We start from the raw sequence: 24,346 nt of genomic DNA, 5'->3' as shown, positions 1-24,346 counted from the left end.
GATCTCCCAACTTACCCAACAGGGACACACACAAACGTGCAATCAGACACACACACGCTCACAGGCAAATGCACACATAAAGACACTCACAGATGCACACAGACAGAGATGCATAGGGAATATGGTGGCACCCAACTGTCCAAATGAAAAAAATCCTGGTAACTGAAAAAAATATTTTTTTGGTAACTATAAAATTTAAAAACCATTGCAACTTGCTTTCCTTTTCCTCCCTATCTCTAGATGCGATGCCTCCTTTCTCTCTCCCCCACCCTGATCCTGCCCTCTCCCCCATTGCTTCTTCCTCCGGGTTCAGAACACTTGCAGAATACTTCGAGAACCCACCACGGCAACAGCTGTGTCCAGGGGCACAAGTGATGGTTCAGGATCTCAAGACACGCAGCTGGTACGGCTGCCTCTCCCTCCCTGGCACGTTAGCTCTGCTACATCCGTGTCCAGAAACTCAGACACACCTACCCCGACCCACACCTGGCCGGGCCCCAGAGTCCCTCCCGACCAGCCAGCAGATGCAATCTCACCTTTGCCAAACTCTTTATTGAACCAAAAACCAACACCAAGCAGACTGCAGAAGAGGAAACTCAAAATAGCCCACCCTCCCCTTCCTCTGCCCCTCTCTCCCGGGAACAGCTCAGGATTCAGCCCTGGGGAAGGAATCAAAGGCTCTCTTCCGGTGGGTAACGGGGGTCAGGTCTCTCCGGGGAAGGAACACTCAGAGCCAGCTCCATCTGGGGTACCCGAAGAGTCAGGAGCTGGGCTAGGGGTCTCTATGGCTGTAGGCAGCCGACACAGTAGGCCAAGAATTCCCGGGGCAGCAGGAGACGGGGCAGGAGCTGAGGGAAGCGTCTCCTGGCCTGGGGACCTCAGTGAGGCTTGGAGCTGGTGGCTCATGGACACCAGGGATTCAAGATGCTGGAGCAGGGCCTGGTGGGGACAGGAGGCCCTATGGAGGTGCCAGCCGTGGCCAGATGGTACTGCTGAATAGGGATGCCCGGATTGGCACTGGCCTGGCTTGGGGGCCCACTGCCCGCGCCCTGCACTCTGCCAGGTCTCAGGCTCCCCCCGCAGTCTCCCCCTGCCTCTGGGTGGCCTCCGCCAAGCACAGATTCCCCTTGGAGCCAGGCTGCTCTTGCCCTGGCTCTGCTGCAGCGTGCCCCGTGGGGGAGGGGACTCCTTCGGGGCCGCGTCGGGACTCCTGCGCTCTGGCTGGTAGCATCTCATCTCCACTTTTCTGTTGAAGGAGACCATCTTCTGAACCTTCCCCCACAGAGGTCTGGACTCTGCTGTATCTGGGAGCCCTGCCTTGGGGAGCAGCACAGCCAGCACCAGGCTTGAGTGAGTGGCTTCCAGGCCTGGGGAAAGAGGAAGCCGAGAGACCAGAGGCCTGGGGGGAGAGAACACACTGTGCCTAGAAGCTGCAGCAGGAGGTCGACAGTCAGGCCCCAAGAAGAGCTTTCCAGCCCAGAGATGGGGGTCCATCTCCGTGAGAGGCTGCGCACAGTACGGAGGAGGCTACGCGTGTCTCGGGAGCGTCACTTTCAGCACCGGAAGGGGCTCACCTGCCTGAGGGTGGGGCACTCAGTGGTTTGACCTCAAGACTGTACGGACTCGGACTACCACACTGTCCCCAGGACAGGCAGCCCAGAAAGGCTGGGGACAGCGTGCCCGTTGAGCCCCCTCCCCCACCCCAGGTGCTTTCCTGGAGCCACGCCCCAGAGAGACCCTCCTGGGCACCAAGGCCAACCTTGGCCGGGGATAGTGGTGGTGAAAACATCCTTCCTTCCTGTCCTGCCTTAGGTGATGCTTTCAGTCGCCTGTCTGTGGGTCCTGCCTCTGTCCTGCTGTGTCTGCCTAAATGTGGCTGTCCCGTGAGTGTCTGTTCAGGTCACCTCGTCGAAGGGGCAGTGTGGGGGGGGGGGGGAGGCCAGGAGCCCAGGTTCCGCAGCCAGGCTGCGTGGGTGTGAAGCCCGGCTCTGTTCCTGACAGGCTGTGTGACTCTGGACAGGTCACTTGCTTTCTCCCTACCTCAGTTTCCTAATCTGTGAAATCACAGACTGACGGTACCATTCTGATGGGGTTCCCGTGAGAACTAAATGATTTAGTGTAAGTACAGCTTTAGGAGACCGCCGGGCACACAGTAAGCAACGTATGCCTATTCTTGTTGCCCCGCGTGTCCGTCCCAGGGGTTCCCTTCTGAGATGTGGCCTGCCTCCGTGGCCACGGGGGTGACTGTCAACAGTGTCCCGTCTGGTCCCAGGTGAGGGGAGGCAGGGCCCCGCAGGGGCGTCGGAGCGCTCACCGGGGCCTCCCAGAGGGCGCAGTCTGGTGGGCAGGGGCTGGAAGGCGGGCAGGGGCAGCAAGACCACGCCCACGTGTTGCACGGCCGCCAGGCCGTGGCGCTGCTTATTGTTGAGGTAGGAGTAGAGCAGGCGGCAGTTCTGGGTGTCCCGGGCCCCGTGCGGGCACAGCCTGACCACGCAGATGTCCTACAGATGCAGGAAGGAGGGCGGCCCTGAGGGCAGCCCTCCTTCCCGCCCTGAGAACACCCCTGGTCTCATCCAAGCCCCTGAGACCCCCCTGAGGATGTGTCCCCACTCCCCAGAGGAGGAGCCAGAGAGACGTGCCCAGGGTCACAGAGCCTCTACAGTTATAGTGGGGACGAGACCCAGACGCCCTGAGCCGGGCCCCTGCTCCAGAGGAGGAGACAGAGGGAGCACAGGGCCAGGGGTCCTGGGCTAGAGGGAGGGGGCGGCCCAGGACGGCAGTTACCTTGGCCTCCGCTGGGCAGATGCTGGCCAAAAGCTCCCAGACAGTATTGGAGGGGATGCAGCCTGCCGAACGGATCACCTCGGGCAGGGCCTGGGGGCAGGTAGGATGGCCAGTCAGCCCCCCACCCCCCAGCTTCCCACCCACTTTGGGCACACTCAACACCAGCCACCGCGAAGCCACAGCCTTCAGGAAAGAGGACGGACGGGCAGTATAACGGGACCCCGAGAAGGTCAGTGGCTGCCCAGGAAGCCCCGACTGCCCCTGGAAGCCTCCAGCCCAGCCCGCCAGGCTCCTAGAGCTCCCCAGGAGCCCCTTCCTCCCTCCTTGAACCTCCCACCCACATTTAGTGGTTCAACTGATCATTCAGTCACTCAACAACCACTCGTAAAACCCTCCCCTGGATCAGGGAGGCACCAGACCAACTCTTCTCCCAGGGCCCTCTTGCATTATGCCTTGGGTTACATGGAGTCCTTGACCCATGTGTGTGTCTGCAGGAGTGGGGCTGGCATCTCATCTGCCCCAGGCCTTGCACAGGGCCAGGCACAGAGAGGGTCCCAATGCCTTGTTTTAGAATGAGGGAGTGAATGAATGAATGAATGAATGAATGCAAGGGGGTGTGGGTAGCTGACCGGGCTGGCCAGGGTGTGAGGGAGACCCTGGCAAGCAGGACTGGAGTACCGTAAGGAGCCGACGGCTGTTTCCAGAAACCAGCTGGGCCTTGGCCCTGAACCGCTTGATGGAGAACATGTCCAGTGCTCCCTCCCAGGGCGGGGGGCTGGGCAGAGCCTTTGTGGGCCCAGCAGGCATCTGGGGCCTAGAGAGAGAGGACGGAGAGACGGGGACAGGCAGAGCAGGTTATCAGGACATCCCTCAGCGTCTCCCTACTTTTCAGAGAAGGTCCTGTGTTCCCAGTGAACACATGGCCTTGTGAGGGGGAACCAGCAGACGGCAATGACTGATTCCACTGTGCGGAGGAGGAAACTGAGCCCCACGGCAGAAGCAGGATTTGCCCAAGGTCGTTACAGAAAGAAAAGTCCATGCTGTGTCTGCCTCCCAAGCAGGTGGCCTCCCCCCGGCTGACCGTCTCCCAGCCCCACACCTGTCCTGGAGCTGCGTGGGAGGCTTCTCCCTGGTTTGGGGCATCGCTGGCAAGGACACGAGGGTTGGGCTCGGGGCTCTCTGGAGGACACTGTCCCCTGTCCTCCTAGTGGCTTTGGAGGAGCCTGGCAGCTCACACGAGGGCTTCCAGTCTACAGAAAGCAGGGGCGGAAGCTGAAGCCGGAGGCGGCGGCTACAGGAAGCCAGCCGAGGGCTTTCGAACCAGGTTCTTTTCGATGTGACCTGGGACACAGATATGCCCCCCGCCCCGCCTCCGCCTTCTCCCCAGGCCACAAGGTCCTGTTCCTGCTGAGCCCACGCTCAGCCCCAGCCTGCCCTCCACCCCTGCACCCGTCCTGTGCCCCCCACCCCCCACCCATGCAGATGTGGCAGCTGGGGTCCAAGAAATGGTGCTCGTGCTGCTCCGTGGTGTCCTCTCGCTGCTTCGTGGTGTCCTCTGATGTCGCAGGCAGGGCCAGTGGGCTACCATCTACGGACACCATGGGTCCCTAGGAGGCACAGGAGGAGAGAGAGGGGTGGGCTGGGAAGGCACTAGGGAAGCCAGCCTCTATGACCAGGGAGCCCCAAGGATATGGTTTCATTTTTCCAAATAATACGTTCTTTTGTTACAAAGGTGCTATGAACTTGTTAAAGAAAATTTGAAATTACCCCCAAATCACCTCTTGTCCCACTAGTCAGAGACAGTAGCTGGTATCCTGGGTATTCTTTGGAACAATTTTTCTTTTTTTTTTTTTTTAATATTTTTATTTATTTCTAGGATAGAGAGAGACAGCGTGAACAGGGGAGGGTCAGAGAGAGAGGGAGATACAGACTTTGAAACAGGCTCCAGGCTCTGAGCTGGCAGTCAGCACAGAGCCCGACGCGGGGCTCAAACCCACAAACTGCGAGATCATGACCTAAGCGAAAGTCGGAGGCTTAACCGACTAAGCCACCCAGGCGCCCCTCTTTGGAACAGCTTTTCTATACACAGGGCTTTGGGGGTTCTTTGACTAAAATGGCTGGGATCAACTATTCACCCTACATTCTCACCGTGTCCATGAATTATAACGGAGATGCCGGCCGTAGACACAGGGACCCTACACACCGTGGACTGTCGTGCACAGTGGATGGTGGGGTCGTCCCCAGATCTTCACCACTGCAAAGAGTACTGAGGACATCCTCAGGCAGAAAGTATTTTCCTAAACTTTCAACTATGTCCTTAGGACAAGGTCTTAGAAGCAGGGGTCAGAATCAGGGAGAATGAACATTTTAAAGACTTTCAATGCCCACTGCTAAATCACCTTTGTCCCTCATAATGGAAATAGCTTTAAAAAAATAATAACCATTGCGTTGGGGCACGTGGGTGGCCCAGTTGGTTAAGTGGCCAACTTCAGCTCAGGTCATGATCTCACGGTTTGTGGGTTCGAGCCCCACGTCAGGCTCTGTGCTGATGGCTCAGAGCCTGGACCCTGTTTCGGATTCTCTCTCTCTCTCTCTCTCTCTCTCTGTCCCTCCCCCACTCACTCTGCCTCTCAAAAAATGAATAAACATTAAAAAAATTAAAAAACACACAGCAACATTTCTTTAGGAAGATTTTTAAAGATTTTTAAACTCTCTTCTTGCCTCAAGAGTAGCACCAAGGCACAGGCTTTGGAGTCAGCTTCAAATCACAGCTCCCCCATGACCAACTAAGCAATCCCATGACCAACTAAGTGACCTTGGGCAAAGGGCTTCAGGTTCCTTATCCAGGAAGCTGGAATCATCTACCCTGTGGGTCACTGTGAGGTCTGAATGAGGCTGTGTGTAAAATGGCCACTTAGCAGGCGCCCGATAAGGAGTAAGATGTGATTATGTGCTATTCTCCCCTCCCCTACTCTGCCCTTCTCTCCCCAGTGAGGACTTCTTTCTGGGTCTTCTAGTTCCTCCCTCTATGCTTGTGTTCAGTTTGTTCAGGGGACACAGGCTACTTCCTGCACAGGCTGCCGTTCTGGAGGCTGTCCTGGTTACTGTGTGCAGAGTGTGGGGGAGCAGGAATTTTCATCTGTCATGTTCACTGCCATTTCCCCAGTGAACGTGGCTCTAGGGGCCCGCAGTGTCCATCCTGGACATGTAGCTGATTAGAGTCGGGTGAACCTCTGACCCACTGGACACCCAGGCAGAGCACAGAGGTCTCCCGAGAGTGGCTGAACTAAGCCAAGGGGGACTTCCAGTTGTCTGCGGGGGGCTGAGCTGATGAGCTCATTGATTTGAGGGCTGCTGAGCCACCATGTCAGGCCACATGTAAGATGGGGGACAATGGGGAGGAAGGAGCAGGAGGGACCTGAGGACGGAGCAGATCCCCGGTGACAAGAGGGGCTCCAGGCGGGGTCTCTGCCGGCCCAGAGCACCTCTAAGCCCCACCACGCCACCAGAGAGTAGGGCTCTGTTCCTCACATCCAAAAACCGTCACCGCCTCAGTGTGGCCCTCCTGCTTCCCAACCAGGGATCTGGTGGGAAAGGCTGAGGCTGGGGGAAGCTGCAGGGTAAGACCTACCACCACCTGCGTTAGGCCAGAAGGAGGGGATCGGCGCCGAGAAGGCACAGACAGGTCCGCCCCCGCGGGGCTGCGGCAACCATCATCGCCTCGTTCACAGCAGACCCTGGGCCTCACAGTAGTCAGGTGACTTGCTCAAGGCCCCCCAGCCGCTGAGGTGAGCCGCGGGACCCTGGCCATGAGCCCCATCAGCACCACATCTGTCACTTACCATCAGATCTTCTAGGGTCAGCGTCTGGTCCACGTCCCGCACGATCTCGACTTCACCCTTGTGGGTCAGTTTGAAGGCCGGGAGGCTGCACGGCTCCTTCTGCTGTTGCTCAATGATCTCCAGGCCCTGGCAGGGGCCAAGCCACCCAAACGCAGCCAGGTCAGGGGGGTCTCGGGCCACCAACAGCCCAGGTGTTCACATTCCTCCCATGTGGCCCCTCTCCTGTGGTTCCTCTTCCTCTGCCTTCACGTTTCTGCTTCCACCGTCTCCCTTCCCTAACGGGCCCTCTGCCCTCAGCCCTACTGCTCCCGTATTCCACTCATCCACCCTCCAAGCTCAAGCCCTGCCTCCTCCAGCAAGCCTTCCCGAACTTCGCCCCCTTGCATAAGTCCATGCTGCCTCCCACTGGACCCCAGCCTCTGTCCCGGGAAGAGTTTAGTGCAGTCCAAAGAGTGCAGGCTCTGGGGCGCCAGCTGGGTCGTTACTAGAAACCCTCAAGGTAGCGCGGCCTTGGGCAAGCACTTCACTGCTCTGAGCCTCCATTTCTCTGTTTTCTAGGAATTGAATTAAGAGCATTAAGTTAAACTGTATGTAGAACGCTCGGCTGGAGCCGGGCTCACAGTAAATGCTGCCTGTCATTCTTATTGCTGATCAGTGTCATCCTCTCTGAAATGTGTCCTGGAGGCCTGGAGGACGTCCCATCCTCCCTGGCAGGGCTGGCTTCATGGGCGAGGGCTCCATGCTGTTGCAGAGGGCACTGCACATCAGTGGGGCCCCATATGTCGTGCGGCCGCCATCTTGAAATTCTTCATAGTCGTTGAGCAAAAGGCACACGCTTTTGTTTTGGACTCCCCCCTATGAGGTATGTAGCTGTTCGTGCTCCTGGTCCCCCCCCCCCCCCCGGCTCCTGCACAGAAGCTCAGCCTATAGTGGACAGAGTCACCCAGTGGATTCTAGGTGAATCTAATCAGCCCAGTGTCTTCCAGAACAGGGGCCTCAGTACCCCACTCCACCCCACTGGCCTACTCCCTAGATCAGCTCCCTCTCTCTCACGGGCCACCAGCAAGCATTGGGCAAGCATCCCCCAAAGCCAACTCAGTGCCCACACCTTCCCTGTCCCTGAGCAGTCCCCAGGAAGGAAGAGACACACGGACACAGGGTGTACGGGGACATGACTGTGAAGCGCGAGGGCTGTGGGGTCCCTCACCCAGCCTGGGGCACCAGGAAGACTTCCAGCCTTTTCTGGGGCTTCTGAGGCTGAGATGGAAACAGAGGAAGCCCAGAGGGTCTACCCCCATCTATGGCGGATGACAATCCTGGACTCCAGACTTCGGACCATCATCCCCAGTACCCCCACCCCTGCCCCCAGCTCCACAGAAAAGCAAGCAGAAGATGACACCTCTCAGGGTATCACCTTACCAAGCTTTCCATCCCCAACCCCTTTCCGTTTCTGCCTCTTTTCCTTGGTTTTTTGTTTTGTTTTGTTTTTGGTGGAGAGAGTCTCTCTGACTCTCCCTGCTGCCTGCTTTCCACTTCCTCCTTTCTGTTTCTCTCTGTCTCGTGCCCTCCATATCTCACCATGTCCCTCCCACATCACCTATCCTGCCTTCACCCAACAGCTCACCCTTTTCTCCTCCTGGTCCCGCCAGCGGGCCAGCTCTTGGGGGGCCAGTTGGGTTGAGCTCATCCGCACCAGGCCGTGGGGGGTGACATCTCCCTGAACCACTTTGAGAAACAGGTCCTGCAGGGACAGGCGTGGGAGCTGCACCACACTGCTCCGGAAGCCCCCCCACCCCAACATCCTGCCAAGGGGGCTTCAAGCCTCCGAGGGAGGGCGTGGCCTAGCCCGAAGCGCAGCGCACCGGATTGCGGGGGTCACGCAGGTTGAACAGCAGGCTCCGGTACTTGGTCTTGTAGCGGCAGTTGGTGGCTTGGGTCAGGTCGAAGAGGGCTGTCTCGATGCCGGCAGCGATGCCCTCCACCGCCTCCTCACTCAGCGCCAGGTCTGGGAGCTCCTGCAGGCTGCGGGAGGCCAAGGGCGGAGACCACGGCTCTGAGCCCGTGAGGAGAGGATGGAGCAGAGGGTCTGGACCAACTGCACTTTCCATTCTGGTCATTTCCCCATGTGCACACGTTTATTCTCACCCCCACCCCGCGAGGAAGCAATACTATCGTTCTCCATTTACAGATGGGGTGAGTGAAGCTCAGAGAACATATGTGGCTTGCCCAAGGCCACATGACCAGTGGCAAAGCAAGATCTGACTGCTCAGCCCAATCTCCATCGTTGGCCCAGTGCAACTGGGATGGAGGAAGCCTGGGGGGAAGGGTAAAGCATCCGTCAGGCAGGGGACAGAGCCCTGGGCCTGAACAGAACATCGACTCCACCACGGACTTGCTGTATGGCCTTGGCAAAGTTCTACCCTCTCTGAGCCTTGGTCTCGCCACTGTAAATGAGAGCTCTGGACTCAGATCTCTGAGATGCTCCCAACACAGGCTCACTGTATCTGGAAGCATTCGCTGTGGGTGACACCCACAAGGACGTGAGCAGCAGCCGTGGTTTTATGGGAGAGCATGACCTTGAAGCCAGAGAGACTCAGGTTCAAGCATCAGCTCTCCGCCGGCTCGCTGCACCGGCAGGTGACCTCACTGCTACAACAGGGGGTTAGTCGGATATTTAGAAGCCGGGGGAACATGGCATGGCCCTGGGAGGTGAGGACAGCTGTGACGATGTCGTGGAAGTCAGGGGAGTGGGGAGCGAGGCCTTACCGATTCCACAGCACCTCCTGCATGGCATGCACCACAGTGCTCCGTACCCCGATATCCGGAGATAGCTTCTCCTGTTGGGGCTGAAGCTGAGCTGTGGGGAAAGAGAGTCACGAACTCCCGTGGGATGCCGAGGAGCAAGGGGAGGGGGCGAGATGACCCTCAGTCTCAGGGACCTGAGATGTCTCGGATCCTATCCCAGGCAGCCAGCAGCCTCCACCCCTCTGGCAAAGGACTCAGGTTGATGGGAGGAGGGGCAGGGGTGTGAGGGAAGAGTCCTAGCAGGGGCTGGGGCCCCGCCCACTTCCCAGCAGTCCCTGCAAGACGGGCAGCTGCTGAGGCCCCTCACCTGAGTCCTCTCCCGGGTCTTGTTCCCCTTGTTCCCCGGGCTCCTCCACTTGAGGCTCCCCTGGGACGCCCTGGAGGGGACACAGAAGAGGACCTGAGGCCACACTCTGGGAGCAGCCTCCGGGCACCAGGGGCCACTGCTCCCCCAACCGCCTCCCCACCTTCTCCCTGACCTGTGCTCCCCGTGGGCAGGGGAAGGAGCACTCACCCCGGCCATTTGGCACAGGGGACAGGAGCCCCCTCCTGCAAGAGAAAGAGGACATGGAGAAGGGGGGGAATCCCCTGAGGGGAAAGGAGTGACTCCTCAGATGGCAGAAGAGGTCAGAGGCCACCAGAAGCCCATGCTGTCTTTCCTGAGGGGGCTAGAAGACCTTAGGATGGCAAGATCCGCTGGTTGGCCAGGAACAAAGGTCAGCGACTGTCCCCTCTCCAAAATGCCCTGGAGGCTCAGCCCCTGCCTTGCTCTAGTCACACTCCTGAACTCAGTGGCGCAGGAGAAAGAGCAGACAGCGCACCTCCCCCCCAGCCAGCCAAGTGGGGCTCACACCTGTCTCTGGCTAGTATGTTCTGTGTGCCCCGGAGCAAGTCACATCACCTGTGTGGGAGGCAGGGCCATCTCCGTGAAGCAGGTATGCAAGTGTCTCCCTCGGCAGGGTTTAGGTAACATTGCCTATGCAAAGACCCTGTTCTGGGGCGCCCAACTGGCTCAGTCAGTTAAGCATCCGACGTCAGCTCAGGTCATGATCTCGCGGTTTGTAGGTTCGAGCCCCACGTCGGGCTCTGTGCTGACAGCTTGGAGCCTGGAGCTTGTTTCAGATTCTGTGTCTCCTTCGCTCTCTGCCTGCAACCCACTCGCATTCTGTCTCTATCTCTCTCAAAAATAAACTTAAAAAAAAAAGAAAAGAACCTGTTCCGTACCTGGCATCCAGTGGGGCCATGAGCCACAGGCCTTTCCTTCCTTCTGGACCTTGGGACAGGTGAGACCACACTGACCTCCATCATGTTCTCCAGAGCCTCCAGCTTGGGGTGCTGTGGCCCCCCTGCCTGACCACAGCTGATGGCCCCCAGGAGGCGGATCAGCACCCCGGAACCAAGCTGCCGGGGAAGAAAAGCACTTGAGAGCTGAGCAGTGCAGGCCCTTTGGAGCACCCACTTCACCTGCAATTCTTTAATGTCACTCTCCCCCACTGCGCCATAGGAGAACATGAGGACAGAGACTATGTATGTCCTGGTCCCAATGCCTAGAAAAGGCCTAAAGTAGCATTCAAGAAATGTTTTGCTGACTGCACGGCCTCTGTCCCAGGAGAAGAGTCTGTCTTCATTCTATCGTCTCACCTTCCCCTCTCAGCTCCAGCCCTTTATGAGTATCTCAAGGTGCAAAATGGATTTTGGGCTTCTTATGAGCTATAGAATCTATCTTGTTCCCCTTTTTACTTTGGCTGCCAGGAAGCTCAGCATTAACTTTGGGTCCAGCAGCTCTACCTTTCCAGGATTGGTAGAATGAGAGGCTGTCATACCAAAATTTCTCCTTTTTCCCCCCTTTTCTTTCTTACTTTAGGCCTTTATCCCATTACAAGTAGGTTAGATTCTTTTAACTTATTGCAAACCACGGAGAACTACTGTAAAAGTAGATGCGGCTGAAATCTAATCTCTGAATGAATTATCACGAATGGCCAGGTTCCGAAGTGTGGGGGATACTGGATGTCTGGGGTTCAGCATCACAGGGAATGGGGAGCACTACTGTGCTCTGGAGAAGAGCAGGCCAGGGGGGCTGGGACTGCCTCTACTGTGGAGGACCCCTCCCACCCCACCAGATGCGAGGAGAGGAAGAAGAGTGGTAATAAAATGCAAAAACCTACATAACACACATGCTTCACCCCATGGGGCATTTTCATTTCCTCCTTGGAGAGAAAAGATGCAGAGATTAGGATTCAGAGGACCAGTGACCCCACTGTAGGTAATTCACAAGAAGACACACACACAAAAGGTGTGAAAGATGTTCAGTGTTCACTGGATTAGCAAAAAACAAACAAGCAAAACCCCCAATGAGTACCCAGCAATGTCCATCAAAAGGGGAAATGGTTAATAGACCGTGATAGAGCATACTATGGATTCTAAGCGGCCATTAAAAAGAGGGAGTCATGGGCGCCTGGGTGTCTCAGTCGGTTAAGCATCTGACTTCAGCTCAAATCATGATCTCACGGTTTGAGTTCAAGCTGCTTTGGTCCCTCTGACCCCCCCTCTCTCTGCTCCTCCCCTGGCGAGCTCTCTCTCTCTCTCTCTCTCTCAAAAATAAACATTAAAAAAAAAAAACGAGTCATAATAAAAACTACCATTCATCAGAGACTGAAGAAAGCACATCACACATAATCTTACTAAGGTCTCGGATCAACACCAGTAGGTGTGTACTATTTCGATCCCCATTTTACAGAGGAGGAAAACTGAGGGTCAGAGAGGATATGAAAAGTCCCACAGCTACTAAGCCGCAGAACTAGGATTAGAGCCTACTTCTGTCTCACTCAAGCCCAGGCACTGAATGGCTGCGCTGTGTGGACAGCACTGACAAACGTGGGAAGATTCACGGAAAGATGTCAAGACATATTATTTGGAGAACAAAAAAATAGGTTACAGAGCAGTATCTATTGCATAAGCCCATTTATGTAAATATATATTTATAGACGCATAATGGAGGTTATCTCTGGGGAATGAAATTCTAGAGGGACTTTCACTTTCTGCTTGTAGACACTTGGGTATTTATGTGATTCAAAATGAGCACGTATTTCTTTTATAATCAGAAACATAAGTTTTAAATAAAAAAGCGAGTTTAGAACAATATGTGTAGTGTGCTACCATTTGCGTTAAAAAAGAATTTTTAAAGTTGTATTTGCTTGAATCTGCATGAAATATCTCTGGAAGTATCCTAAACCTAAAAACAAACCTAAAAACAGAGGCTGCCGGTAGGAAAGGGACAGGGAGCTGGAAGGAAACTTTTCACTTTTTTTTTTTAAACCATGAGAATGAATCAGCCTTTCAAAAAAGTAAATTGAGAAAAAGTGGGGGGAGGGGAGAAAACAGGACATCTGGGAAGGAAAGCAGGAAAGATTTTAAGAATAGCCTTCCCTGGCTTAAAACTTTTTGACTGGTCCTTGTCTCAGGGGTCTGTACACCAGCATTATGAGGCTGGACAACAGGCAGCTGAATCTACCGAGCAAAGAGCTTTAGATCCTGGATTTATCAGACTAGAATACAGAATATGTGTACTATGTTTAACAAAATAGAAGAAGGAGCCAAACATATGAGTGAAAGGGAAAACCATATTAAACAATAACAGATCTTATTGGGAACCAAACACAACTTCTGGAAATAAAAATATAATGATTGTCAGAATTTAAAACTCAGTATCTAGATGGGGCGTCTGGGTGGCTCAGTAGGGTGAGCGTCTGACTTTGGCTCAGGTCATGATCTCATGATTCGTGGGTTTGGGCTCTGCGTCGGGCTCTGTGCTGACAGCTCAGAGCCTGGAGCCTGCTTCCGATTCTGTGTCTCCTTCTCTCTCTCTCTGCACCTCCTCTGTTCATGCTCTGTCTCTGTCTCTCAATAATAAATAAATTTAAGAAAATTTTTAAAAAACATTAAGCCCAAATCATTAAGCTTACTACAATAATAAATTAGAGAATAAAAATCGTATTATTATCTCAAAAAATGCAGAAAACACATTTGGTCAAATGTACTATCCATTCAGAATAATGAGCAAACAAGGAACAGAAGAGAGCTTCCTTAATTTGATAAAGGGCATGTATATAAAAACATGGCAAACATCATCTCTGGGGAGATGATGACCACATTCCCTGTAAAGTCCAGAACAACACAAGGGTCCATATTAGCATCTTCTTTTCAACATTACCCTCAAGGTCTTAGCTAGCACAGTAAGGAAGAGGGCAGAGAGTATACAAAAACTGTCAAAGAAAGAAGAAAACTGTCATTATTTGCAGATGATATGATTGTCTACATAGAAAGCAAAAACTTAGGGGTACTTGGGTGGCTCTGTCAGTTAAACATCCGACTTCGGCTCAGGTCATGATCCACAGTTTGTGGGTTCAAGCCCCGTTTCAGGCTCTGACAGCTCAGAGCCTGGAGCCTGCTTTGGAATCTGTGTCTCCCTCTCTCTCTGCCCCTCCCCCGCTCATGCTCTGTCTCTCTCTGTCTTAAAAATAAATAAATACTGAAAAATTTTAAAGCAAGAAAAAAATTAATAGGTAAGTCATATGAATTAATAAGAGTTCGGCAAGATTTCTGCAAAATCAATTGCATGTTTTTCCACCAGCCACAGTTCAAAACTGCAACTTTTAAAGTTACCATTTTATGATGTAATCCAAAAGTACTAAGTAGTATAATCAGATATGATGTGGTTTTGGATTGAAAAACACACTACCACCTACAAAGTAGTTGGGCCAAAAATTGTGAATCCAACCCAATCAAAACTCCAGACTCAACCACCAGTTCACAGGAAATACAGAAGACAGAGGAATCGCTGTCACCAAACAATGCAGATGCAGTAAGCCACAGGACAAACAACCTAACTTCTTCAAAAATAGGGGCACCTGGGTGGCTCAGTCGGTTATGCATCCGACTTCGCTTTGGCTCAGGTCATGATCTCACAGTTGGTTCATGGGTTCAGGCCCTACATCGGGCTCTCTGCTGTCAGTGCAGAGCCTGCTTCAGATGCTCTGTCCCCCTCTCTGTCTGCCCCTTTGTCTTTATTTTTTTATTTATTTTTTTTAAATATTTTTATTTATTTCTAGGAGAGAGAGAGAGACAGCGTGAGCAGGGGAGGGTCAGAGAGAGAGGGTGTCACAGACTGAAACAGGCTCCAGGTTCTGAGCTGGCAGTCAGCACAGAGCCCGACGCGGGGCTCGAACCCACAAACCGCGAGATCATGACCTAACGGGGCTCGAACCCACAAACCGCGAGATCATGACCTAAGCGAAAGTCGGACGCTCAACCGACTAAGCCACCCAGGCGCCCCGCCCCTTTGTCTTTAAAAAGACAAAGTATAGGGGCGCCTGGCTAGCTCAATTGGAAAAGCATGAGACTCTTGATCTTGGGGTCATGAGGTCAAGCCCCATATTGCGTGTAGAGATTCCAAAAAAATAAATTAAAAAAAAGACAAAGTATAAAATAATTATCTTTATCAAACTATTGAAAATTTAGATATTGACTATTAGGTGATAGTAAGGAATTATTGTCAACTTTCAGGAAAAATAACAGATGGCTGACAGAGTTGGGTGATGAGTACAAGCAATTTCATGTCAGGTGCTGGCAATTTTCTTCTGTAGACAACCAGAGAGAAAATATTTTAGGGATGCTGGTTATGCGGTGTCTATTGAAACCCCTCGACTCTGCCATTGGGTCATAAAATTAGCCATAGATAATGTGTAAACAAATAGCTGTGCCTGTTTTCCAGTTTATTTACAAAACTAGGTGAGGGGGCCAACTCATGGGCCTTAATTTGCCAATCCCTTCTTACAATTTGGTGTACTTTTATATATATTTGAAGTTTTCCATAACAAAACGTTATCTATACATACAGTATTTAAGAATAAATCTGAGAAAGATATGCAAGATTTTTTATGGAAAAAATAAAAAACCTTATTGAAATACAATAAAGGTGGTCAAATAAAGGAATATACCATGTTCATGGATTGAACAATTTGTACAAGACTGTACATCTTTACATATTGTAAGGATGCTGCAAAGATGTTAGTGCTCCTCAAAAATTATTTATAGATTCAGTATATTTCCAGACCATATCCCAACAAGTTTTTGTATGTGTGTGGAAATTGATACATATTGTAATATTGATACGAAAGGGCAAAGAAACAAAGAGTAAAGATCCTCCTGAAAACAACAAAGTTGGGAGACATGTCTTGCCAGATATCAAGAATTATTAATAAGCTACTGTAATTAATATTGTATATTTTTTAAATTTTTTAATGTTTTTTCTTTGTTTCTGAGAGAGAGAGACAGCGCAAGCAGGGAAGGAGCAGAGAGAGAGGGAAGGAGCAGAGAGAGACAGAGGCACAGAATCTGAAGCAGACTCCAGGCTCTGAGCTGTCAGCACAGAGCCCGATGTGGGGCTCGAACCCACGAACCGTGAGATCATGACCTGAGCTGAAGTCAGACACTTAACCAACTGAGCCACCCTGGCACCCCATTAATATTGTATTTTAGCAAAGGGAACATTTTTGAACAAGGTGAGCACAGGGAGACCAAAAACCAATCCCACACACAGAGACTTGATTTGTGACAGATCTGGCACTGCATAAAGTGGGAAAGGACTGAAATTTCAGTAAATGGTGTTGGAATAATTGGGTATCCATATAAAATAATACATAGTCCATATCATTCACAAAGATTAATTCCAGGTACATTACAGAATTTAGTGTGAAAGGCAAAACAACACAATGTACAAGAACATCTTTATCGCCTTGTGATAGGAAAGGAATTTCTTGAAAAGATTTTTTTAATTTTTTTAACATTTTATTTTTAAGTAACCTCTACACTCAATGTGGGGCTCAAACTTACACCCCCAAGATCAAGAGTTACACACTCCACCAACTGAGTCAGCCAGGCACCCCTAAAAGATTTTTTAAAATATATCACATAAGTGAAATGATAAATTAGAAAATTAAGCATTTCTCCAGCAATTCCATCTTTTCAATTCCACTTGATTCAACTGCCACTTCTCAGCATAGTAGACACAGAAGAATTGAAAGCACAGACTTGGGGCTCCTGGGTGGCTCAGTCAGTTAAGCGGCTGACTTCTGCTCAGGTCATGATCTCCTGGTTCGTGGGTTCGAGCCCTGCGTCGGGCTCTAGGCTGAGAGCTCAGAGCTTGGAGCCTGTTTTGGATTCTGTGTCTCCCTCTCTCTCTGCCCCTTCCCTGCTCACGCTCTCTCTGTCTCTCAAAAATAAATAAACGTTAAAAAAAATTAAAAAATAAACAAAGCACAGACTTGAATAGGCGTTTGTATGCCAATGTTCCTAGCAGCATTAGTCACAATAGCTGTAAGGTAGAAACAAACCAAGTGTCCGCTGACAGATAAACAGATAAACAAAATGTACTCTAGGCAATACAACGGAGTATTATTCAGCCTTAAGAAGGGATGGAATTTTGTCTGCTACATGCTACAACAGGGAGCTTGAAGACATTATGCTAAGTGAAATAAACCAGTCACAAAAGGACAAGTATTGTACAATTCCAGTTATATGAGGTATAGTCAAATTCATAGCGACAGAAAGGAGAACAGTGCTTATCAGGTGCTGGGGGAAGAAAGGAATGGGGAGTTATTATTTAATGGATACAGAATTTCAGTTTCGAAAGATGAAAAAAGTTCTGGAGATGGACAGTGGTATTGGCTGTACAACAGTGTGAATGTACTTAACGCCACCGAGCTGTATACTTAGATGTGGTTAAAATGGTTAATTTTACTAAAACTAAAACACTTTTCAATAATTAAGAATTTCTGCTCATCAACAGGCACTATAAGACAAGTAAAATATGAGCAATATTTTGGGAGGATTTGTTTGCAAAACATAGAACTGACAAAGGGATAGTATCCAAACTGTATCAAGAATTCCTACAGACCAAAAAGGAAAAGTTAGGGGCACCTGGGTGGTTCAGTCAAGCTTCCAACTTCGGCTCAGGTCACGATCTCACAGTTCAGTTTGTGAGTTCAAGCCCTGCCTGGGTAGGTCTCTGTGCTGACAGCTCAGAGCCTGGAGCCTGCTTTGGATTCTGCGTTTCCCTCTGTCTCTGCCCCTCCCCCACTTGTGTGCGCACATGTGCACACATGCGCTTGCGCGCGCTCTCTCTCTCTCTCTCACTCTCTCCTTGTCTCTCAAAAATGTATTTTAAAAACATTTAAAAAAATATTTAAAGGAAAACTTAAACAACCAAAACAAAAATTGTTTTGGCAAAAGACTTAACAGGAATGGCCAAAATGTACGAAAAGAGTCTCCTTAGTACAGGGAAATGAAAATAAAAATTGAAATAACACTGAGACACCAGAACATATTCCCACGGTGGCAAAAATGGAAGTCTGACAATAGCAGGTGTTGGTGCAGATGTGGAGCTCCTGGAATGTGTACACTGCTGGTAGGAGTATAAACTGTTTTAGCCACTTTTAAAAACATCTGGCATTGTTTAAGGAAAGTTGAAGATGTGTATACCTTATAACCTAGCAATTCCACTCCCAGGAATATTCCATGGAGATACTCTTGCTCATAGGCACCCAGAAACATACAGAACTGTTCATCATAGCAACACCAGATGTAAAACCAAAAAAAATTCAAACAACCCAAATGTCCATATGGCGTCAATAAGTAAATCACAGCATATTCATGCAACGGGACACTTACTGCCAACAGCTAGGATCTGTATAATCCGGGGAAATTACTTCATCTCTCTGTGGCTCAGTTTTTTTATCAGTAAAATGGGGATGCTACCAGTTATCTACTTCACAGGGTAGATGCAAGGACCATTCTTATTCCAGGTTCTTAGAACAGTACCAGGAACACAGCACGCTTTCTGCGTAAATGCTGATGTTAAGATTCCTCGGCTCAGGCCTGAGAGAGCCCCTCCTGATACTTGTCCGCACTTAAGTCTCTCCGCTTCCATTCAAGCAACGTTGTCCTTGCCGGTCTCCCCACCTCACTCCTCCCCTCTAGACCCCCACCCCGTCTACAGCTCCACTCCTGTAACCCTCCAAGCTGCCTCCTGCCTCTGTACCTTTGCCCATGCTCTGCTCTCTTCCTGATACGTCCTTCTTACCTTCTCTGCCTCCTGACCACTTACTTCCTTTGCCCAGACCCAACTCAGGCAGCCCCCTCCTCCGCCCTAATCCCTCCCACCCACCCTTACCCAGGGTAGACTCATTGCCCTCTGGGTATCTTAAGTCTGCTGGGCCTCAGTCCCTACCTCTAGTTACCTGTTTACTGGCCCCCACTGGACCATGAGATCCCTGGCAGAGGCCCTCTGCTTGTTAAACAAATTATAATAAAGTCCCATAAAATTCCAAACCCCATAGCCTGGCTGAGAGCACAGACTCTGGAATCCCATGGGCTTGGATTCAAATACTGGCCTCCTTACTTGCTGTGTGATCTTGACTGAGTCACTTAACTTCTCTGAATCGCAGAGGGGAGTATTAACACTATTTATTTATTCATTTTAAAGGAAACTGGTTTGGGTTGTTTTTTCTTAATGTTTATTTATTTCTGTGTGAAAGAGATACAGAGCGTGAGCCAGGGAGGGGCAGAGAGAGAGGGAGACAGACTCCAAAGCAGGCTCCAGGCTCTGAGCTGTCAGCACCGAGCCTGATGGGAGTCTTGAACCCACAAACTGTGAGATCATGACCTGAGCCGAAGTCAGATGCTCAGCCGACTGAGCCACCCAGGTGCCCCTTACCACTAACTTTTAATGCTACTGTGAGGCTTAAATATGAGACGACAGCATTATGTGAAGTTCCCGGTATACAGTAAGCACTCAATAAAAAGAGCTATTCTCAAGCTACCACTTGCTAGAAAGACATGCTTCTCTCTCACACATCTCCTGACACTTGGCAGCTGCAGACGGTGCACCTGAGCCCAGACACCTGGGTGGAGGCAGAGGCTCTCTGTGCCTCCCTGGTTGTGGTGGGCAGATGGGGGCGGGGGGGCGGCAGAGCTTCCTTCCCCATGTCACGTGCTATTCCATCCGCAAAGCAGCTCCAGGCCTCACTGACCACTGCAGGACTCAAAAGAAGAAAAGGGCATTTCGCCCCACCCAGTGACAGTCCTCCAAGAGTCTGTATTTCACACCAGAAGAACACAACACAGCCAGCCTCTCATACCAGATCCCCGTTTCATAGAGGAGGCAGCTATGATTCAGAGAACAGACATCTCCCATCTCCCATCTAAAGTTAGCAGAGACGAATCGTGTCCCCAGCACGAGCCGGGCTACCTCCAGAAGGTGCTAGGTCTCTGAAAGGGGCCCAGACTGGACTGGACGCTATGCCCACGCTTGCCCGTACCCCACTCAGCCCTGACCTCAGCCACCCATCCGTCCCTGTCACAGCCTCCTCTCAATTCTTCTCCTGCAGCTGGGAACCGGTTGCCATAGCAATGGGCTGTTTGGGAAGCTGTCCGGCTGAGTCAAGGATGGGGCCTGGAGGGGGAGGCGGCTGTGGGCTGCTTCCAGTCAAGGCAGGTGGGCACCTGGCGCCACCACTGAGCTCAAGCAGTTCCCTCAAAATGGCTTCAGGCCCCGGAATCCCAATTCCAGGCATCTGGCCCAAATAAATCATCTGAAATGGGGAGAAACCAGATGCATGGGGACGTTCACCCTGGCGTTACTTAGACCAGCTCAGCACCGTATATGTCGATGACAGGTAACATCTTTGAGTGTTTACCTTGTGCGAGGCGCTGTGCTGAATGCCAAACACGTGTCATTTCATTCGCTCCCCCATCTCAGGTAAGTACTTTTAACATCCCCCTTCTGCAGATGAAGACAGAATGCTCAGAAAGGTGAAGCCACTTCCCCAGGTCATTAGGACAGTGACAAAGCCAGTGTGTCAGCCTCCAGGCTCCGTACTCTTAACTGCACGACAGCAGTCGGAAATGAGAAGAGGAAGCCCCGGCCCATCCTCGGGTCCTGGCAGCGCCTGTGGCTGTGACAAATAAGTCTGCAGCTCGCTAGGATCCAGGGCTCAGGAAAAGCACGGATTCGGGAAACGGATAAGTACCAACTTGGAAAGATCTCCAAACACTATAATGCTTGAAAATTAAAGCACAAACCCCAAAACAATAAAGCATTTATAAGATTACTTAGACATGTACGATATGTAGATGTAGATGTTCATCGTAGGGAGACCGGAGGAGACTCCAGCCGGTAACAGGCCATGGGGCCTGGAAACATTCAAAGGGACTTCCTCTTGCTGTGTTAACAAATTAATTGTGAAAAAAAATTTCTTTAAGTAAGCTTTATACCCAACGTGGAGCTTGAACTCACGACCCCGAGATCAAGAGTCGCCTGCTCTACCAACTGAGCCAACCAGACAGCCCAACTGTGAACTTTTTAAAAAATACCGACAAAGCTGAGTTATACATCTGACATCTGATCCCATTTCTAGATAAAGAAAAGATACGTATGCACAGGAAAAAGACGAGAGGAAGGACATACCAAACACTTGGCATCATGGGGTTTTTTGTTTTCATTTTCTATGATAAACACGTACTGGTCTTTTTTTTTTTATTAAAAATTGTTTTTGAGCGATGTTTACAAAAACAATGTCACAGCATTCCAATGCAATTATCATACCAAACACCGGTAAGTCACAGCAGCTCATGTGTTCCTATCCCAGTTCTACTAATTTGCTGGTTGGCCTTGAGCTAGTAGTTATGTCACCTCTCTGAGCCTCAGTGTCCACATCAGTAAAATGGGTATAGATCAGTAGCACCTATTTCATAGGGTTGTTAGGAAGGTAAAGTGCTTGCCAGCACGGGGTAAGCAGGCCAGATACCATGACTACTTTGATGCCAACACAGAAGCTGCACAAACAGGTGGTACAGAACAGATTGCCAGGGTTTATACCCCATTGGCTCCGTCAATGACCATGTGTGTGACCTTGGGCCAGTTACCTTACCTCTCTGGGCTTCATGGGAATATTAAATCAAAAGTACCTATAGCACATAATACATACTCAATGAATGTGATAAACCTTCCACCAAAGAATATACACCAAAATCAGGTCACCTTCTGCCTTTGGGGTGGAAACATGTTAGCTACGATTATTAATAAAATAACAAGTATGATCACTAAAGAACAATAGAGAGAGGAGTCATGAATACAGGGGAAAGGCTGGGCACTGACTCTCTTGCTGTGTGAGCTTGGAGGAGCTTGTTAACTGCCCCGAGCCTCAGTTTCCCCATCTGGAACCACGTAGCTAATGCCTATCTTTTAGGGTTATTGTTAACACTAAAGGAAACACAAATTTAATATCAATTAAGTAATTCACTTCGTGCCTTATGCTGTGCTAGACGCATTATTTTACACCATCATCTCGTGTAGTTCTTAACACAACCTTCTCTTAAATTGGAATCAATATCCCCTTTGTTTTTTGTTGTTGTTGTTGTTGTTTTTCTAGGAGAGAGAGAGAGAGACAGAGTGAGCACGGGAGGGTCAGAGAGAGAGGGAGTCACAGACTGAAATAGGCTCCTCCAGGCTCTGAGCTGGCAGTCAGCACAGAGCCCGACGCGGAGCTCGAACCCACGAACCGCGAGATCATGACCTAAGCGAAAGTCGGACGCTTAACCGACTAAGCCACCCAGGCGCCCCAATCAGTATCCCCTTTGTACAGATGAGGAAACTCAGGTTAAAAAATATCCCAAGGTCACTCAGCTAGGAAGTGGACAGGCAAATCTGAACCTAGGACTCACCAACTCCAAGAGATAATGAACCCTCACAAGACACCAGCAGACATAGTTCATTTTCTCTTTCCTGACATACTGGGTCTCAGTTTACTCATGTATCAAATGGGTGTTAATGTCCATTAAGAGCCTCTGTAGCTTAACCTCTATTAATCTCCACGGCCAAGCACGGTGTGTTAAGACTAGCCAAGCCCTGGGGCGCCCGGGTGGCGTAGTTGGTTAAGCGTCCGACTTTCGCTCAGGTCGTGATCTCGCGGTTCGTGGGTTCGAGCCCCGCGTCGGGCTCTGTGCTGACTGCCAGCTCAGAGCCTGGAGCCTGTTTCAGTCTGTGACTCCCTCTCTCTCTGACCCTCCCCTGCTCACGCTGTCTCTCTCTCTCTCTCCTAGAAATAAATAAAACATTTAAAAAAAAAAAAAAAAAAGACTAGCCAAGCCCTTCCATCCCGACCTCTCAGACGCAACTTACCAGTCTGGGGAAGCCTCCCGGGCTGGATCCCTCTGGCTGGTCCTGGCTGCAGTTATCTGTGCCCTGGTGCTGGGCACGGGGCACTGGGCCTCTCCTCAGCCGTCTACCACCCTTGGATCTTCTCTGCCCCATGGACGGGCCTGAGTGAGCTTTGCTGGCTGCAGGCTCGAGGGGGTTGGCGGGGGTGCTGGCCTCGCCCCAGCCTGCCCCTGGGCTCCGGCTCGGCCTGGACGTCTAGCTCCTCCTGGTCGTGCGAGAGCAGGGCCATGATCACAGCCAGCTCCCACTGCTCGGCTCCCTGCCCCTCGGTGAAGGCCTTTCCAGACACTCCCAGGCTCCGCACAGAGCTCTGTGGAGGGTCCCGGGCAGCTGGCCTCAGGGGCGCTCCTCCATCGAGCAGTAGGGGCTCACTGGCTGGGCCCCATTCCCCGCAGTGGGCTCGTGTTCAAACTTCTCAGACCCTGACACACATCCCACACAACTTCCACCCGGATCTCCGGGCCCAGGGCCGGTGCCCTTGGGAGAGAGGTGACCACAAAGGCCTCCCGGGGACTCCAGGTCAGCACCTGGTGCGGGGGGGCCTCCCAGGCACTGGGGGTCGTCCCCACCAGGGCTCTGACCAAACCACAAGAAGCCGCCAGCCCCCTCCCCACCCTCCGAGCGGGCCTCCTTTTGGGGGGCTCCTCTTTGCTGAGGGTGGGGCTTCTTTCATCACACCCTGGAGGACTCCAGCCTCCTCTGGCCTCTCCTGGCGGGGGGTGGCTTGTCTCTCTGCCCCACCAGCCTCTCCCTGCCAACCGCAGCTCTCCCCGGGAGACCCACAGACATGCTGCGAGGATACCCAGGCCAGCTTTCAGCTAAGAGGTCGTGCAGACAAACCTGGAGCCTCTTGCAGGCCCAAGCCCTCCCCTGAGCAGGCACTACGGGCAGCTGGACATGGAGCCCGGGGACAGGCACCCAATCCTGGCTTTGGCCCATGGCCCACAGCTCCAGGACCATCAAGCGGGCCTCCACCTCCAGGCTGGCCCCAGGAGCACCCCCAGCCTGGGGACTGGCACCTTGATGGGCCTTTTCCCTGAGGGGAGCCTTCTCCTGTGCCAGCCCTGCATAGGCCCCAGGGTTCACCCCTTGCATGTATGGCATCAAGCCTGACATGGAGCTGGCTTCTTCTACATCCTTCTAGAAAAGCCCCCAGCTACTGGGGCTGAGGCCAAGGTCCTTGGTGTGGGAGCCCCACTGCAGCCCCTCCTGAGACATGTCTGTCCACCTACTGGGGCCCCAAGCAGAACACAGGCCTTGAAGAGAGAGGAGACTCCATTACACAGCCCATTCAGGAGACAGCCTCCCTTCCAGGTGGAGGCCTGAGGCCCTGCCCACACCTGAGGCCTGGGGGCCACAGGGAGACAGCACCCAACAGGGCCTGGAGCCCCAGGTCGGGGAGGGGAAGCCTGCCACCGGACTAGGTTGAGCGACAGTGACCCTTCAGGGCTTCCCATCTCTGAGAGTTCACACTTTTGCTCAACGGGGATGGAGCAATAAAAGGGCCATTGCTTCATGACCTACTGCGTGCGTAATCTCATCTCGTGCTGGCAGCCACGGCTGAGGAAACCGAGACACGGGGACGTTAAGCGACTCCCCAAAGGGCAGGACACGCAGACAGGAGAGGCAGAGAGGGGCT

At 51.8% G+C, this 24,346-nt stretch overlaps 1 protein-coding gene across 1 annotated transcript; it reads right to left on the bottom strand.

The window, feature by feature from the left end:
- Positions 1-532: 532 nt before the first annotated feature.
- Positions 533-23,925, bottom strand: SPOCD1 (SPOC domain containing 1). The gene is given in 21 exon segments (XM_039232749.1): positions 533-1,367; positions 2,315-2,501; positions 2,785-2,874; positions 3,463-3,598; positions 3,884-4,034; positions 4,259-4,391; positions 6,627-6,752; positions 8,251-8,367; positions 8,489-8,648; positions 9,393-9,483; positions 9,739-9,808; positions 9,942-9,980; positions 10,656-10,832; positions 11,597-11,638; positions 22,669-22,858; positions 22,860-22,925; positions 22,927-22,957; positions 22,960-23,070; positions 23,073-23,339; positions 23,342-23,442; positions 23,444-23,925. Coding segments are annotated over 21 exon segments (3,432 nt in total). The 3' UTR covers positions 533-702.
- Positions 23,926-24,346: the final 421 nt, after the last annotated feature.

The sequence above is a fragment of the Hyaena hyaena genome, unplaced genomic scaffold (genome assembly GCF_003009895.1).
Source record: "Hyaena hyaena isolate Hyena2069 unplaced genomic scaffold, ASM300989v1 scaffold_3, whole genome shotgun sequence".
Classification (NCBI taxonomy): domain Eukaryota; kingdom Metazoa; phylum Chordata; class Mammalia; order Carnivora; family Hyaenidae; genus Hyaena; species Hyaena hyaena.
The sequence above is the reverse complement of the archived record's forward strand: the minus strand, read 5'-3'. Positions and strand labels throughout refer to the sequence as shown.